Raw genomic sequence first — 14677 nt, 5'->3', positions numbered from 1 at the left:
TAGAGTTGTAGCACATTAATATTAGTGATTTATACTTCAGTGTAAATTAGTTTTAACATTTCTAAGTAAGTATTTCTAATAAAACTTACCATTTTTTGTGGGGGAGAGGATACTTTAAGAGATTGAGAAAATGAGGAAGCATCATAAAATAGTCATAAGGCCTGAGGCTCCAGGGTCACAGAACAGGATGTCGGTATGAATTCAAATGTGCCTGAATGGATGCTGAGAGATAATATTATACAAGTGCAGGGTAAAGGAAGAATTTAGAGGCAGAGGCTTTTCTACTGTTCTGTAAATATTCTTTATGCCATAAAAAGTCGGTTGACCCCATCATTAATCATACTACAGTAGGCTTGCTGAGAACAAGAGAATCACACACACTTAGAGGAGGAGATTCACGGGGTGGAATCTGAAGGTCCCAGGAACCCAGATTATAATGCAGTCATTTAGCCAGAGTGTGCCAGGCAGTGAGCTCCTGTGTTAATACGTGTGATCCTTATGACCCCATAATGAAGGTTTGGTTTCCTTCATTTCAGAGATGGGGGAATGCATCTCTGTTCTTAAGAGTAATATGCCCAAAGATTATACAGCTAGGAAGAGAGGCCAGCATCCAAACCCAGGCTTTTTACTTTGTGTTCCACTTGTTGAATGTAAAGGAAAAAAATGAAGATTATAGGTATTTACTTTTAAAATCTTTTCTTTTTAGCTTTGGCTTCAGCGACAAAGTTACCATGAATGGTCACGTACCAGTTGGATTGTATGGAAATGGCTTCAAGTCAGGTTCTATGCGTTTGGGTAAAGATGCAATCGTTTTTACCAAAAATGGAGAAAGCATGAGCGTGGGCTTCTTGTCTCAAACCTACTTGGAAGTCATAAAAGCAGAACATGTTGTTGTCCCAATAGTTTCATTCAACAAGCACCATATCCTTTTGATTGTGAAATAGAAGCTGTGGAACAACTGAGGAAGTATTCTAAACATTCTATCCTTTTGCCTCCCTCCAGATTCTTCTTTTTTTGAATCACTTGTGTTCTAGTTTTGCTTCTGTCCACTGCATTTACCCTGCACGTGAGGCCAAGGGTTTGTCCCTTTTTCTATTGGAATTGCACCAGGGGACTCTTCAACATAAAGTGCTTACATTTTATGTTAAGCTTCCCATAGCTCTTCTGTTTATTTCAGGCTTATTGTGAACTAATAAGACTTTGTGATGTGATTTGAAAATTTTGCTAATAGGATGAAAAGTAGGATAACTTTAGGAAAATGGCTTCTGTATAAATACATTGAAATATTGGAAAGCATTTGATCCTTCTTGGTGTTTACTTGAAATCAAACTGCCATACACACACACACACACACACACACATTTTTTTTTAATATGCAGCGGGGAGTGAGGAGGAGGGAAGTGTGGGGTTAAATTTCTTTTTTTTTGTTTTTTTGAGACAGTCTCCTCTGTCACCCTGAGTAGTGTGCAGTGGTGTCATTGCAGCTCACTGCAACCTCAAACTCCTGGGCTCTAGCTATCCTCCTGCCTCAGCCTCCCAAGTGGCTGGGACTACAGGATTGCACCATGACACCTGGCTAATTTTTCTGTTTTTAGTAGAGAAGGGGTCTCACTCTCACTCAAGCTGGTCTCAACATCCTGAGCTCAAGCAATCCTCCCATCTAGGCCTCCCAGAGTGCTAGGATTATAAGCGTGAGCCACCTTGCCTGGGCCAAACTGCCATTTTAAAACTTAGAAAATAATTTAGAAAGAATTCTCTGTTTGTTTTTGGAGAGAGGGTCTTGCTCTGTCACCCAGGCTGGAGTGCAGGGGTGTCATCATAGCTTACTGCAACCTCCAGCACTGAGGCTCAAGGATCCTCCTAGCTCGGCCTCCCAAGTAGCTAGGACTACAGGTGTATGCCACCACACTCGGCTAATTTTTAAGTTTTTTGTGGAGATGGGGGTCTCGCTATGTTGCCCAGGCTGGTCTTGAACTCCTGGTCTCAAGTGATCCTCCCACCTCAGCCTTCCACTGTGTTGGGATTATAGAGTGAGCCACTGCACTCAGCCAGGAAATAGTTTTTCTGTTATTTAAGTTTAGAGTTGATTTCCATATTGTAATTGTGAAAAACATATTGGCAATCTAAGTCTTTAACTTATAATATACGACAGATGATTAATTTAGCAGAATCAAAAGCCAGCCTTGCTGCAATTCTGGAGCATTCTCTGTTTCCTACGGAACAGGAGTTACTGGCAGAACTTGATGCTATCATGGGTAAGAAGGGGACAAGGATCATCATTTGGAACCTTAGAAGGTAAATGTACACCTCAGCTAGATGTTGAACATTTGGGAAGTAAAGCGTGCGTGCAGCGTTAGTTTCATTATGTTCTTCCCTTGTTACACAGAGTAGAAGTATGTGGAAAGGTACTCCTTTTTTGGCATAGTTAATGAGTTGTCTTTTCCAAGTATATTTTATTGAGGCCACTTTGGCTTCAATTTGAACATTTAATATTGCTAAAAAAATGTTTTCATCCCTGCCATTCAGTTTCCATTAGCACTCTCTCGATTATTTTACCTGCCATCTCAAAAATGAAAAAAAAAAAAAAAAAAAAAATGAAAAGACAAGAGCTGAACTAACAAGTCCAGCTTGTGAAAGTTAGGAAGAAGAATCTTTGTCCATCGTGTCTTTTACTTAAAGCCAAGAGTGATGCAGCATCTGGTGAGAAAAGTAATATAGATGGGATTTTTGTGTTGCTAAAATTTACAGTCCTTTATCTTTGTGAGAATAAAATCCTTTGTAAATAAATATTTTAAAATTTAGGATTAATGTGTAATATTGAAAGATTTAAGACATAGTGAAATAAAGGAATAAAGTACAAGTAGTGGTAAACCTAAGGAACTTCAAAACTTGTGCTTTTCTGACCTCCTGAATTCCCTTTTTCTTTATTTTTCTTTTCCTTGCTTTCACCTCCCTGCCCCTCCTCCTCCTGGAGGGTTTTTTGTTTCTTCGCTTATGCTTTTTATCTTGAGGTAATTGTAGTTGTAAGAAATAATACAGAGATCTCATGGACTCTTTACTCAATTTCCCCCAATGGTGTAACATCTTAAAACACTGGACTCCAGTGGTACTATTGATACTGACAGCATTTCGACATTGATATAGTCAAGATACAGGACACTTTTAATCATCACAAGAGTCCCTCACGTTGCCCTTTTGTAGCCATACCCACTTCCCTCGTGGGAGCCATACTCCCACTCCCTTTTTAATTACTGGCAACCTCTAATCTGTTCTCTGTTTCAATAATTTTGTCATTTTAAGAATGTTATATAAATGAAATCATATAGTATGAAACCATTTGGGATTGGCTTTTTTTCCCATTCAGAATAATTCTCTGGCGTTCATCCAGGTTCTCGTGTGTATGAGTAGTTTGCTCCTTTTTCTTGCCGAGTAGTATTGCCTCGTATGTATGGACCACAGTGTGTTTAACCATTCACCTGTTAAAGGATATCTAGTTTGTTGGTTATTTTGGGGGGGTTATTACAAATAAAGCTATAAACATTCATCTACAGGTTATCGTGGGAATAGAGGCTCATTTTTCTGAAATACACGGGAGTGTGCTTACTGTGTCATATGGTAGTTGCATTTTTAGTTTTTTTTAAGAAACTGCCAGACTGTATTCCTGAGTGGTTGTATCATTTTCCATCAGCAATGTATGAGGGATAGGGGTTCTCTGCACCTTCTGAATTCCTTTTTTTTTTTTTTTCCCCTCCTGTTTCTGCACCCTATGAGGATGTCATAGGGAAGGGTTTATTTACTTTTTTTTTTTTTTTTTTTTTTTTTTTGAGACAAGGTCTCGCTCTGTAACCTGGGCTAGAGTGCAGTGGCATCATCATAGCTCACTGTAGCATCAAATTCCTGGGCTCAAGCAATTCTCCTGCCTCATCCTCCTGAGTGGCTAGGACTATAGGCATGTGCCACCAGGCCCAGCTAATTTTTTCTACTTTTAGTAGAGACAGGGTCTTGCTTTTGCTCTTGCTCAGGCTGGCCTCACTCCTGACCCCAAGCGATCCTCCCTCCTTGGCATCCCAGAGTGCTAGGATTACAGGCGTGACATCACCTGTCATTTATTTACTTTTTAACAACTTAAAGTAGTATTTGCTTGCTTATCTTGCTGTGAAGTTAAATTTTGGTTCTTTCTAAAAATTATATTTACAGCTACAAAAATTCAACAGAGTTCGACTTTGAAAAGGATAAATATGACATCAGAATTCCTGAGGATTTAGATGAGACAACAGGGAAGAAAGGGTACAAGAAGCAAGAAAGGATGGATCAAATTGCCCCTGAGAGTGACTATTCCCTGAGGGTCTGTATTCACCTCTCTTTTTGGAGATGAGAAAATCATCAAATAATAGCGGTATTAGGAGATCTTGTGTTACAAGGGTTGCCAGTGATCTCAGAATCAAAGTATCTCAGACATGAACCAACTTATTAAAATGTTATTAGTTCACTGGTGATTTTATTTGCTTAAAAACCTTCTTTATTAATAAATTGTGAAGTCATCAGATTTGACAGCGTGTGTAGTTCATTTACTGTGTGCTTAGATTATTTGAATTGATAATGCTGAAATCTGTATATTGTATGATGGCTATACTAATTAATTCAGCTACAAAACACAAATTTAAAGTGTCTCTTTTTAAATTTTAAAATATTCTAGAATACACATACACCTTAATTGTCCTCCTAAAGTAATAAATTATAGACTGTAGATAATGTATATTAATATAATTTTGTGATGAACATCTCTGAGAAATGGATTATGTTTTTAAGATTGAAGAAATTAATATCTTGATACAACAGTGATGATATGCTAATGTCGAGTTTTGTAAGACATGACACTAACTTTTTGCTTTTATTTTTTTCTGCTAGAATTATTCCATAACCTTGAGCTAGGATATATTTGACATTTACAAATGTATTTGTCATGTAACTTTTTCTGAGGTCCTAGCAACTACAATGGCAAACACTATTCCTTTACTTAGTATAGGAATGTTTGTTTTGGGGGTATGTGCTAGCACCTAGCTATTCAGAAAATCTTGCTCAAGTATGAAACAGGTCCACAGACAGCCAGAGCAAATGGTGTGGTTTTAGTACACTTCAAAGTACCACTTTTGAAATCAGAAAAAAATGTAAGAGACGTGTGCAAATTTTAGTTTTGTGTTGAACCTTTCATCTATCCTTCTTGTTAGTCAATGCATTTCCTTCAGAGATTTCTGATAGCTTAGGGGCAGGCCCAGAAGAACATATGATATTTTAGAATGTTTTAGGGTGCAAAGTTCGGTCAATTTTTCAAAGTATTAGTATCTCAAGTTTCAATCTATTAAGAAATGAAAACAAGCTGGTCCAAGTGCAGTGGTGTTTGTAATATCACAACCAGTTACAAGTTTCTTTGTTCCTTTTCCACTCCCACTGCTGCACTTGACTGGCCTTAAATTTTTTTTTTTTTAAATAAAAAGAAATGAAAACATTTTAATCACTGCTGGTTGTTACAGCTCAATTTTGAAAAAGCATTGTTTGTCTACTTTAAATTTTGATGCATAATTTAGAATTTTTTTTACTTGTCAAGCTTATATATTCTGTTTATATTAGATCTTGTTCATTATTTTTGCCTAAATGAAATTTATTTCTGCTTTTTAAATTATAATAGCAGTATATGTACTTGACAGAAAAGTCAGAAAATGTTCTTTTTGTACATATATACAGTTTTTAAAAATTAAAATGAGATCATACTGTACATGCTGCTTTTTGTAACTTCTATGCATTCAATAATACATTAGCATCTATATATAGGTCAGTAGATTGTATTCTGCAAATCATTTTTACTGGCTATAGTATATTGAATTTATTTTTAATGAAAAATAGAATAATACAGCTCTGCTGTAGTCTATATTATTTTATTGAAGTGTCTTTTATCAAAACAAGGTATTAGATTTCTATTTAAATCTATATCTTAATGTTGAGCAAACCTGCCCATAATTATTTAGGAAGGACAAATATTGTTATGTTTCTTTGTAGGCTTACTGCAGTATATTATACCTAAAACCAAGAATGCAGATCATCTTACGTGGACAGAAAGTGAAGACACAGCTTGTTTCGAAGAGTCTTGCCTACATTGAACGTGATGTTTATCGACCCAAATTTTTAGTATCCTTTCTTTTCCTTTTTATAATTCCGTAGTATAGAGATATGTCAATCAAGTGTATCTCCTTTGCCCTTTTCCCCCTTTATCCTAGTATGGATTCTCATCCTCTCAAGCTTTGCCCTTCATTGGGTACCTTTGTATTTACTAAATAATGAAATAGAAAGGATGACTTGAAGTAAGTGAGGTATTATGTTCAGAATTTTCCTTAACATTTTAAGACTAAAACAGTGAGAATTACTTTTGGATTCAACTGCAGAAATAAAGATCATTACGGGATAATGATGTATCACAGAAATAGACTCATCAAAGCTTATGAAAAAGTTGGATGTCAGTTAAGGGTAAGCTTTATATTTGAAAAGAAAATGTCTTTTTTTTTTTTTTCTTTTTTACAAAAGTTAGAATAATAAATGCTTCTGGGTCAAATATGAAATAATTTTACTGTGCTTTTTTTACCTATGACTTTTAAATGTCAATCTTTTAAAAATAAATTTAGTATGGCATTTGAACTTTTACATTAATTTTTCATTTGATCCTGGATAATCCCATGGGGTGGGGGCAGAATATTTCTTTTATCCCCATTTTACAGGTAAGGCAATTGAGACTAATAAATAGGTTAAGCAACTTGCATAAGACCCAACGGTGAGTCTGGATCTCAGACACAGGCACATCTTTTGACTGCATTTGGATATGGATCCAGTGATTCATTCAGTGATAATTCTGAGTATCAACTTTGTTTAAATGTTTTAAGGCTAGGCATACTTTTGTTTTACAATTCTCTGGTTTTTATTTTGTATTTGTCTTACTTCATTTTAAACTTTTTATAGAAGATGTTAGCTCTATGCAGTATAATAGTGTGAATTTATCTTGAACACTATTCAACAAAGGTTGTAACTCTGCTTCCCTTATTCTATTAATACGTGGCATGAGCCAGGTGCGGTGGCTCATGCCTATAATCCTAGTACTTTGAGAGGAGGAAGTGGGAGGATCACTTGAGCTCTGGAATTCAAGACCACCCTGAGCAAGAGTGAGACCCCTGTCTCTACAAAAAAAATAGAAAAATTAGCTGGGCACAGTGGTGTGTGCCTGTAGTTCCAGCTACTTGGGAGGCTGAGGCAGGAGGATTGCCTCAGCCCAGGAGTTTAAAGTTGCAGTGAGCTAGGATGGCACCACTGTGCTGTAGCCTGACCAACAGAGGTGAGACTTTGTCTCAATCAATCAATCAATCAATCAATATTTAAAAAAAATACATGGCTTGAGCCCAGAATATGGCATTTTTGCAAAAGTAAATGAACTTTGTTGGGTTCTTTTTTGCAACCACTAATTTCACTTAGAAAATAAATTTAAAAATCTGACAACCATGATATGAGGTACAATGACATTTATTTTAAATGACATTTTTCATTTATGAATACTAATTTGTGCCAGAAATATTATGTGATGTGCTGTTAAAGTTAATGAATCTCACTGGCAATTAGAAATGCATTTTTGGTAATAGGACTTCTTCAGTGTTTTAGGATTCAAAAGAAACAATGTATCTGCTACAGAATGTAAGGGTTTTTTTATTATTTTATGAATCTGACTTAACTGAGATATATAGCCCATTTTTTCAATCCAGTTAAATTTGCATTGTGTACAATTTCTGATTAAGTTCCACCTTGTAAAAATAGGCTGTTATAGTAAACTTGTAATACTTGACTTTACCACATGGTGGACTGGGCCTAGTATTTGCATTCTGTGGATTCAGTGAGCATTAAATAGGTAGCAGATACCCATTATTATGATTTGCCATGCTAGATGTTCAGCATAAAAATATGATAAGATACTGAGCATGCCATCAGAGCTTAGTTTGGTGAGGGGACTACGGAACATCCTTGGAAGCTTCAGAAAAGCTTTCTTAGAGAAAGTGTTGATTGAGATGAGTGTCAGTTGACTTCACTGTGTTGGAAAGTCTGGAAGGGGCTCTTTCTAGGGAGAGAAAACATCTGCAAAGGAAGGGAAAGAAGCTTCTGAGAGTATGATATTATAAAGGGAGTAATTTGCTGTGGGTGAACCATATTTTAAGAAAACAGAGGAATAAGAGAGAGGAAGATGAGGTTGGAAAAAAGATGGACAAGAACTACAAATTGAGGGATCTTGTTATTAGCATGGTTTATAAATGGTATGAGATGAGGAACCACTGGTCTTTAAGAGAGCAGCATTACAGTTAGATTTGTATGGTTTGGTCTGTAGTGTTAATGAAAATTTTCATTTTATAGTTACACATTATTTTCTTTGTATACAGACTCGGAAGTAAGCTATAGTCATGAATAAAATATACTTGTTAATCACATGAAGATAACCAGAATGTGACTCATGTACTTTGAGTTCAATATTTTAGCTAGCAGGGTTTAAAAATAATTAATTCGACTGACCTAGGTTTTAACTTCATCATCATTAGCAACTGGATACGTAACTTTAGATAAACTACTAACTTCTATCTAGGAAACTTAGGGAATGTTATGTGCCAGAGCCTTTGCTAGGCACTACAAATATCCAGATGAATTATTTGTGGTTACTACTCTTGAAGAAATTGTATCCTAGTGGAGGTAGTCCTTTTTCCCTTGTGTAACATTGGGGATGATAATACTGTCTAAATGGATACTTGTCAAGTGTCGAAATGGTTTTGAAGGAAGGCTCTAATGTATTTAGGAATTAACTCTCAGAAAAATACATCACCTACCAGTGGTTTTTTTCAGCCTAAATTTCATGAGAATCATAATATTTTATACAAATTGTAAGTCTTTATTTAAGGGTGATTATGTCAAGCATCCTGTCTTATACTTAAAATGCTGATTTCATTTTATTTTTTCAGGCCAACAACATGGGTGTTGGAGTAGTTGGAATTATAGAGTGTAATTTCCTTAAGCCAACTCATAATAAACAAGATTTCGACTATACTAATGAGTACAGGTATGTTACCTATTTAAATTATTGACTGAGATTCCTTGGAAATGGATTACCAAGAAAGCAGGAACTTACCTTATTTTCTCTGAATTTCAGAAATACCTCATCAGTAAAGATAGGTTAGAATATGCTACTTGTGATGGAGTAGATTACAACTCCTAGAATGGATAAAGATGGTAAAATTAGTTTTTTGTGTAAGGCCCTCACCCACCCATTTTCTTAGAGTTCTATGATGTAATTATACTTTCATAATTAAATATAAAAGTATCCACACAATTGCAAAAAAAAATAGCTTAGAAAAAGTTATGAAAGTGTTCCCAAAATAAACTTTAAAAAGAAGTCAATAATTTAAATAGGTAAATAGAAGGCCTGCCCAGTGCTGGTCTGTAGACATAGCCTACCATTGCCAGAGGACATGGGAGCTGGTCTGTAGAAAGTGCCCTGTGTTGCTTGAGGTTGTGAGCTTATGGAACCAGCAGAAGAAGACTGCTAGTGGGCAGAGGATGGCCTGGGGCACAGCTGGGGCTCCTTTGGGAGGTTACTGTGCTCTGGCCAAATAGTAATAGAATACCAGAACCTGGACTGGATTTGGAGCCAAGAGACAATAAATTAATAACTGACATGATCAAAAAACCAAAAGGTTCTTTTATAAGATTCATCAGGAAAAAAAGGAGAAAACACAAATCATCAATATTAGAAATGAAAAGGAGAGATTACTACAGATCCTACAGAAACTAAAAACATAAGGTGGTAGCGTGAACAATTTTTCACCATTTTAGATGACACGGACACATTCCTTTGAAACTGAATAAATTCAAAACTTCTCACATTAAATTCAAGCATTTAAGGAAGTGGCATTGTTTTTTTAGTTTTTAAATTAAAATTTTTGTGGGTACATAATGGTTGTACATATTTATGGAGTACATATATTATTTTTATACAAGGATATAATGTGTAATAATCAAATCAGGGTCATTGGGATATGCATCACCTCAAGCATTTATCACTTTTTTGTGTTAGGAACATTCCAATCCCACTCTTCTAATTATTTTGTAATATACAGTAAATTACTGTTAATTATAGTTGCCCTATTGTGCTACCAAACACTAGATCTTATTCCTTCTAACAGTATTTTTTGTACTCATTAACCAACCTGTCTTTATCCCCCTCTCCCCACTACCCTTCCTGGCCTCTGATAGCCATCATTCTACTCTCTATCTCCATGAGCTCAGTTTTTGTTGTTGGTTTTTTTTTTTTTAAATCTCCCACATACAAGTGAGAATATGTGGTATTTGTCTTTCTTCACCTGGCTTATTTCACTTAAAATAATGTACTCTAGTTCCATCCATGTTGTTGCAAGTGACACGGTTTCATTCTTTTTTATGGCTGAAAAATATTCCACGTGTATATATACCATATTTATCTGTTAATGGGTGCTGGCAAGGATATAGAGAAAGGGGAACCCTCGCACACTGATGATGGGAATGTAAATTAGTACAGCCAGTATGGAGAACATTATGGAGGTTCCTCAGAAAAACTAAAAATGGAACTACCATATGATCCAGCAATCCCACTGCTGAGTCTATGTTAAAAAGAAAATATAATCAGTATATCAAAGATGTATCTGCGTTCCCCGTGTTTATTGCAGCACTATTCACAATAGCTAAGGCATCTGTGTTACACAAAACTCTTTTAAAGGTTTTTTGAGGCCACATAACCTTGACAGTAAGCTCAAGAGTGTATTACAAAACAGGACATTTATGTCAATTTCTCTCATGATTATAGATATAAAAGTCTTTTTATTTTATTTTATTTATTTATTTATTTATTTATTTATTTTTTGAGACAGAGTCTCACTCTGTTGCCCAGGCTACAGTGCCATGGCGTCAGCGTAGCTCACAGCAACCTCAAACTCCTGGGCTCAAGCAATCCTCCTGCCTCAACCTCCTGAGTAGCTGGGACTATAGGCATGCGCCACCATGCCCGGCTAATTTTTTTCTGTATATATTTTTAGCTGTCCATATAATTTCTTTCTATTTTTAGTAGAGACGGGGTCTCGCTCTTGCTCAGGCTGGTCTCGAACTCCTGACCTGGAGTGATCCACCCACCTCGGCCTCCCAGAGTGCTAGGATTACAGGCATGAGCCACCGCCTTAATTAAAGTAATATCATCCAGTGACATGTTAAAAGGATAATGCCATTAAAGCCAGATGAGCTGTATTCCAAGATAGCATGTGTGGTTTTAATATTCAAAAATCAGTGTAATCCATCATATTGATGTTAAAATGAAAACTCTTATGGTCGTCTTTATAGACACAGAAAAAGAACTTGATAAATTTCTATACCAATTTGTGATTTTTTTTTTTTTAAAAGGAACACTTGGAAAACCATGAATCAAAGGGCATAATTAAACATAGTATTTATAAATAGCAGACATCATTCCTAATGGTGAATTATTGGTAGCTTTCCTCCTAAGAGTAGGAATGAGATAAGAATATCAGCTATTCATTATTATTCTTGAGGAAGTAACTAGTACAATAGGGCAAGAAAAAGAAATGAAGATTAAATGGTTTGAAAGAAAGAAAACTATTACAGAATGAGTATCCCTTATCTGAAATGTGTGAGACTAGAAGTGTTTGGGATTTCAGGTATTTTTGTATTTTGGAATATAAGCACTGTACTTACTGGTCAAGCAGCTCAAATCCAAAAATCTGATATCTGAAATGCTTTGATGTGCATTTCTTTTGAGGATCATCTTGGCACTCAAAAAGGTTTGGAGTATTTTAGAATTTTGGATTTGGGATGCTCAGCCTGTACCTGTAGTTGACAATATTAAATTGACCCTTGAACAACACAGAGGTTAGGAGCACTGCCCGCCCCCACCCCCACGTAGTTGAAAATCAGCATTTAACTCGACTGCCCCCAAATTTAACTACTAATAACCTACTGTTGACCAGAAGCCTTATAACTTACCAATGATATAAACAGTCAGTTAACACATATATTATATGTATCATATTACTGTATTCTTACAGTAAAGTAAGCTAGACTATAGGGGGCCCAAACCTATGGTGACTTGCACAATTAATTATTTCATTATATGTTACAATGTAATAAAAATAGAGGTAAAGTGCACAATAAATGTAATGTGCTTGAACTACCCCCCGCCATGGAAAAATTATCTTCCATGTAAACAGTCACTGGTGCCAGAAAAGCTGGGGACCACTAAAGGGAAATGTTAAGAAAATCATAAGGAAGAGAAAATGTATTTACTATTCATTAAGTGGAAGTGGATTATCATAAGGTCATCGTCATCATCATCACATTGAGTAGGTGGAGGAGGAGGGGTTGGTCTTGCTCTCTTGGGTGCCAGAGGCTTAGGAGGTATAGGAGATGGAAGGAAAGGCAGTACACACAGTGTAACTTTATTGAAATAGATCGTAAATTTCTGTCTGACTTTGTTGCCTTTTCATTCACTAAAAATGTTTCTGTCTGGTACCAATCCATCTTCACCATTTGCTTTAGTCTCTGGGCCTGTATCACAGAAGGGTCCATATCATAAAAGGAGTCAAAAGCAGTGTTAAATAAACGGGACCCTTCTGCCATATTTTCTAACGTCAGTTTCTTTTCTGACACTGCTGCTTCTTTGTCGTCTTCATTGTCGTCTTCATTGTCTGGCACTGCTTCGGAAGCACTCGGCTCCATCAGGTCATCTTGTTAATGTCTCTGATGTGGCATCTCTTAGCTCTCGAATTTCTGCAAGATCCATTTTGAAACCTTTCACCTCCCACTTTTTTTTTCTTTTTTTTTTTTTTCCCCTCTTTTGGCCATACCCACAGTCTCTTTCATGGTTTCTTTAATTGGCTCTGTTGTAAATCCTGTGAAGTCATGCATAATATCTGGACACTAGGCATTTATTGTTTTGGACTTGATGGCTTTTACAGCTTTTTCTATAACAACAATGGCATCTTCAATGGTGCAGTCCTTCCACACTTTCATGATGTTCTATCGGGATTCTGTTCTCTCCTCCACAGCATTGATGATCCCTTCCATGGAGTACTGTGTAATGAGCCTTAAATGTCTTATGACGCCCCTGATCTAAAGGCTGAATTAGAAACGTGTTTAGGGGCAAGTACCACTTGGATACCTTTGGTGTTGAACTCATGGGGTTCTGGGTGGCCAGGGGTATTGCCCAATATTTAAAGAACTTTAAAAGGCAGTCCGTTACTGGCCAGGTACTTCCTGACCAGTTATCGTGACTTTTTTTTTTTTTTGCCAAACCTGTTTCTAAAATTATTAAAGCATCCTTTACTGGCATAAATTTCCCAGCTTTAGATCCTTTCTTTTGCTTTAAGTTGTCATATAATGACTTTCCTTTTTATTGAGTCACATTAGAATCTATAGGTATGTCTTTCTTTTAGTAATCCTGCACCCACAATAAAAGCTGCATTTTCAACACAAGATAAAAAGGTATTTCAGACAAAGTACAAGGTTTTTGCACCTGTGCTGGTGTAGCTACAGCAACAGCTTCGTGAATTTCCTTTTTTTTTTTTTTTTTTTTTTTGAGACAGAGTCTCACTCTGTTGCCCAGGCTAGAGTGAGTGCCGTGGCGTCAGCCTAGCTCACAGCAACCTCAAACTCCTGGGCTTAAGCGATCCTACTGCCTCAGCCTCCCGAGTAGCTGGGACTACAGGCATGCGCCACCATGCCCGGCTAATTTTTTCTATATATATATTTTAGTTGTCCATATAATTTCTTTCTATTTTTAGTAGAGACGGGGTCTCGCTCTTGCTCAGGCTGGTCTCGAACTCCTGACCTCCAGCGATCCACCCGCCTCGGCCTCCCAGAGTGCTAGGATTACAGGCGTGAGCCACCGCGCCCGGCCGTGAATTTCCTTTTGGTTTTTTTTTTTTACAATGGTCCGTAATGCTGGATTCATTTATCTTGAAGTGGTGGGCAACCACAGCTGCAGACCTCAGTCTACAGCCTTTCCTTGTAATGTTATGATTTTTCTCTGCTTCCTAGGAGCACTTAAAGCATCATTAGTGGCATTTTGTGTGGGTCCCATGGTAGTGTTCAAGGTTTACAGTATTGCACTAAACACGATGAAAAATATGTGAGAACTGAGGGAGTTCACCTTTTACTGTGTTTCGAAATTTCCTGAAGAGACAAACATGGAGGTGATTAGCGTCACTTACTAATAAATGTCCTTTGTAGCATTTTTTTTCCCCCAGGATGGGGCACTTTCTTCTTAAACCTGGTCAGGCACATATCCTTTCTCCTTAGTGATTTTCTTAATGGCATCTGGGAACTCCTGCCTCCTGGAGATGATTACTGTCACTTGGTGTTTTAACACATTGATTGCCACACTAGGAAAAAAAATTTTTTTTCCTTGGGGCCATGGTGTTTTATTACGAAACTAGGATAAAAACTTCTAAAATAAAATTATCCTTTCTAATTTAATGAAAAATTTGATACTTTTTATTGTTTTCTGTGTATGAGTTATGTGCAACTTGAAAAATAGTTCACGAGGCTCCCAGGCAAAGAGATGTGT

General features: G+C 36.6%; 1 protein-coding gene across 4 annotated transcripts in view; it reads left to right on the top strand.

The window, feature by feature from the left end:
• Positions 1-14677, top strand: part of MORC3 (MORC family CW-type zinc finger 3) — a 47071-nt gene that overhangs the window by 16227 nt on the left and 16167 nt on the right. For all 4 annotated transcript variants that reach the window (XM_069472301.1, XM_069472300.1, XM_069472302.1 and 1 more), the window contains exons 4-9: positions 707-921; positions 2148-2295; positions 4198-4345; positions 6055-6183; positions 6400-6519; positions 9033-9130. In XM_069472301.1, coding sequence (XP_069328402.1) covers positions 707-921; positions 2148-2295; positions 4198-4345; positions 6055-6183; positions 6400-6519; positions 9033-9130 — 858 coding nt within the window. The remainder of the gene's footprint in view (positions 1-706; positions 922-2147; positions 2296-4197; positions 4346-6054; positions 6184-6399; positions 6520-9032; positions 9131-14677) is intronic.

The sequence above is a fragment of the Eulemur rufifrons genome, chromosome 7 (assembly GCF_041146395.1).
Source record: "Eulemur rufifrons isolate Redbay chromosome 7, OSU_ERuf_1, whole genome shotgun sequence".
Lineage (NCBI taxonomy): Eukaryota > Metazoa > Chordata > Mammalia > Primates > Lemuridae > Eulemur > Eulemur rufifrons.
This window is presented reverse-complemented; position numbering and strand designations above follow the sequence as displayed.